Raw genomic sequence first — 3,757 nt, 5'->3', positions numbered from 1 at the left:
TATTTTTTTTTTAAAAATCGATACTAAAAAGTGAAATATCAATATTATATTGGGCAGCCGAATATCACGATATATCGCCAATACGATTATTTCCCACACCCCTACATGTAATTGGCTGTTTTTGTGCTGTTTCAGGATATGGAGAACAAGATTCGTTCCACACTGAATGAAATCTACTTTGGGAAGACCAAGGATATCGTTAACGGCCTAAGGTACGACCACGCCAGTTGTCCTTATGACTTAATACACTTTTTTTCAGCTCCAGCAGTCTGCAGCTCTGGTGTAACTATTGAATCACTTCCACAGCGAGCTGCTGAACATCGGATCATTTGCCATTGCTTTGTGTTTATGCGCGATACTTAATGACTTTATCTGCAGTGCTTCTGATTCCATCCTCAAACTCTCCCAGCAGACCTGTTTTCTGGCTTTAAAGCCCTTTTCTTATCCGCCACCTTTCCTCTCCTCTCCCACTGCCTCTCCTCTGTGCTCCAGATCTATCGAGTCTTTGCCCGATAATCAAAAGTACCGGCAGCTCCAGAGGGAGCTGTCGCAGGTCCTCACTCAGCGTCAGATCTTCATTGACTAGGGTCCGAGGTACACCCCTGGCATGGCCAAGTGTTTCTGTGTGAAACTAATTGACGATTGACTCAACCTGCAGCGTGAGGTGAAGTCCTAACTGTAAAACAACAGCCAATCAGGAAACTTTGACAGACCTCTTTTGCCAGGATTGTTTAGAACAGAGAAACTAAAATAATCCTACCAGACAGCACCCTTTATCTCTAAATAAATAGCCATTGTTTTTCTCCTTGGCACTGCTGCCATTACAACAGACTTGCATGCCTAGCATACGGGGATCAAGACAAAAAAGATTTGTGAGGCATGTTGTGAAGGCACGTCTAACAGATGGTCTCGGTAACACACTAACCGTGCTGGAGTGTTAAATGAATCAATCTGTGGTTTCTCATGTAACATCAATGTGTTTTTAGTCATACTGAAGAACTTAGTCTGGCCAAACAAACCAACCTGACTAAAATGAAGAATTTTCAGAGGTTTCGTTCCAGTAAATAATTAGGAAGGACAGATTCTACATAAAGATGTCCGCAGTGTGATGACATGTAACCCCAGCAGTGTTATGTTCTTCACTGTTCTTTGCGTATACAGTGGAGTTCACGTGTTTAATGCACTCATCATGGCTTTTATTTTTATATTTGTCGGCTTTAGTTGAAGCATTTCAGCCTTTTTTTTACACGTTGCAACAAACTTTTTAGTGCATTTGAAAAAAAAATAAAAATTAATTTAAACTTGCACAACCTATGAAATCAGATACTGCATTATCGGTTTTTGCTTTTTCATTGTGATGCGACGGCCATGCTTAAAAATCTGCAGGCCAGCAATGTTTGTTGGATGGTCTTTGGTTTATATTAACATTGGCTGTGATGTTAAATCTCAGAGCGGACCTTTATTATCAAATTAAAACTTATTAGTGGACTTTTTGTAATGGATCTCATGAAATTGTTAAATATCCCAGTTAAGTTCTTCTGATGTCCTACCGCTTCATCTAATCTGCAAAGTTAAACCTCTACATACAGGGTAGAATAAACGCATACGGCTATGCTAATGTTTAGTAAGACTATTTTTAATGAGTTGTAATTCACATCAACAAGTTTCATATTCAGAATCAGTATTTGACAAAATTCATCCTCTTCTCTTTGTGTCTTTGTCTACACATCTAGCTGTTAAGAACATTCTAGATATTTTCAGTACAATAACCTTTGTCAATCGTTGGGAGTTTGTTCTTCTCCATTCTTCAACCCACTTCTTGCAGTCCCTCAGTATGACTTCCCAACACCATGCTTAACAGTTCAAACATTGGTCTTTCAAAGCCTTTATATGGACTCCTTTAGTCATGGTTTCGATCAATCGGCTCAGCCATTTTGACTCCATGTAGATGAGGGTAAATTTCACTCATCTTAAAGGTATTAAAAATCCCAGACGAAAAGCTGGTTTAAAAATCGGTTACATCACTTATGGCATTTCTAGATTTGCCCCGGACTTAAGATTCCCTAAGAATATCTAGGCTATGCTTTAAAGTCTAGTGTGCCTAATCTAGCTACCGGTAGTATCCAACCACAATAATATTGGACTGCTATTAAAGCTGTGCATCCATGTTGCTGAGGGACACTCTGCACTGGAAAAATGATCTAGAAATAAGTAAAAATGTCTTAAATTAAGTGTATTCACCCTTAATTTGAGTAGGTAAATGAGATAGTTTGCCAATTGAATGAGTATTTTTACTCAAGAATAACATAATTGGATAATATGCACTTGAAATAAGACAATGCAGCTGTGTTTTCTTATTTGAAGTGTAAATTGTCTTGTTCCATTTGCAAAGTGTGTCTTTACCTCCTCAATCTAGAAATAAATGCACTTATTTTAAGGGTAAAAGGACTTATCTAGATTTAGATTTTTTTTTCCACTGTGCCCCTTTCTACATAAGATCTAAATATAAGTCTGGATCTAAAGTTTTGAAAATTACAATAAATTTAAAGATGTGAATCCATTCCACAGTTTCAAAATTTTGTCAATATGTGATCATCCTTAACCCTGTAAAAGATAAACCAAAGCGAGAAGTAAAACACGTTTGAATACACCTCTACATACTCCATATCCCCACCCTTCCTTTAGAGGAGTAGTTGGATTATAACTAACCTTTATTTTCCTACCTAACTTGCACACTGAGCATGTCTGTGTTATGGAGGAACTCGTCTCTCCTAATGTTTAGATGGGTTATTTTTGCTGATTCTGACACCCTTTCCTCTCTTCCTTTCTGCACAGGAGTGTTCAGAGTCAGGCTGACAAGAAGCAGCAGGCGGCTCTGAATGCAGACTTAATGGAGGCACTCAAACGCAAACACAACGGCTAGAGAAGCTACTGTCGGTTCTCCTCTCACCCTCTGTCCATGTCATCTCTGCCATCTTCTCAGTTACTTTTTGCCCCCCCATACCAGTTTTCAGTGCTGCACTCTTATTTGTTGAAAACAAAAAGGAAAAATGCTTTGCTTTTTATGTTATTTTTTTTTTGTTTTTTTTGTCTTATGTTTCTGTGAATCTCATCTGCCATGAAGCCATTCAGTCATGCTCCGTCTCTCTGTCTCCCATCTTATGATGATAGTATTACCACGGTTAACAATAATCCAGAGTGTGAGGATTCCTTGTAAAAAATTATCCATGGTTTGAAAAAAAAAAACAAAGTGACTCTGAACACAGACTGAGCTGTAGTTGCTGTAAGTTTGGCGGTGGTATCTTTATACTCATCGGATTCACCTCCTGCACCTATTTTGTCTACGACTCTTCCCCCGATATATTTGTATAGAATTATAACTGTCAACATATATCTATCAGCCTTCCAAGGGATGTAAACATGAGGGCGGCCTTTCTTTCTGCACATCCAGTACACTTAGTTTGATTCTTTCTGCATGCGTGTGAGCCTGTGTGGAAGCAATGGAGATGGACTGTTATAACACCCCACACCTACATGCACAGAGAAAACATGACAGTTTCCTACCCCTTGGTTTAGTTCCTCTCTCTCTCTCTTTCCATCTACTGATTTTTGTTGGGGGTCACAGTTTCTTTGTCTCAGTGGAAACATTTGTTTCCATTTTGGAGGGGAATCTTTAGGGTTTTTTGTTTTTTTTTGTAAAGCTTATGATTCATATTGTATTAGAGCCTCCAGCAACAATAAAAACTGTAAAAGCTAA

General features: G+C 38.6%; 1 protein-coding gene across 2 annotated transcripts in view; it reads left to right on the top strand.

Annotated features, from left to right (window-relative positions):
• capzb (capping protein (actin filament) muscle Z-line, beta) overlaps positions 1 to 3,757 on the top strand; it is a 25,189-nt gene extending 21,432 nt beyond the window's left edge. The window contains exons 8-10 of one of the 2 annotated variants that reach the window (XM_015376105.1): positions 136 to 212; positions 493 to 594; positions 2,836 to 3,757. In XM_015376105.1, the coding sequence (XP_015231591.1) occupies positions 136 to 212; positions 493 to 586 (171 nt within the window). In that variant the 3' untranslated portion in view covers positions 587 to 594; positions 2,836 to 3,757. The remainder of the gene's footprint in view (positions 1 to 135; positions 213 to 492; positions 595 to 2,835) is intronic. The other variant, XM_015376107.1, reaches the window with a different exon arrangement.

Source organism: Cyprinodon variegatus, unplaced genomic scaffold, assembly GCF_000732505.1.
Source record: "Cyprinodon variegatus isolate N-32 unplaced genomic scaffold, C_variegatus-1.0 Scaffold129, whole genome shotgun sequence".
Classification (NCBI taxonomy): Eukaryota; Metazoa; Chordata; class Actinopteri; order Cyprinodontiformes; family Cyprinodontidae; genus Cyprinodon; species Cyprinodon variegatus.
Note: the sequence above shows the minus strand (reverse complement) of the source record. Positions and strands in the feature narration are given on the sequence as shown.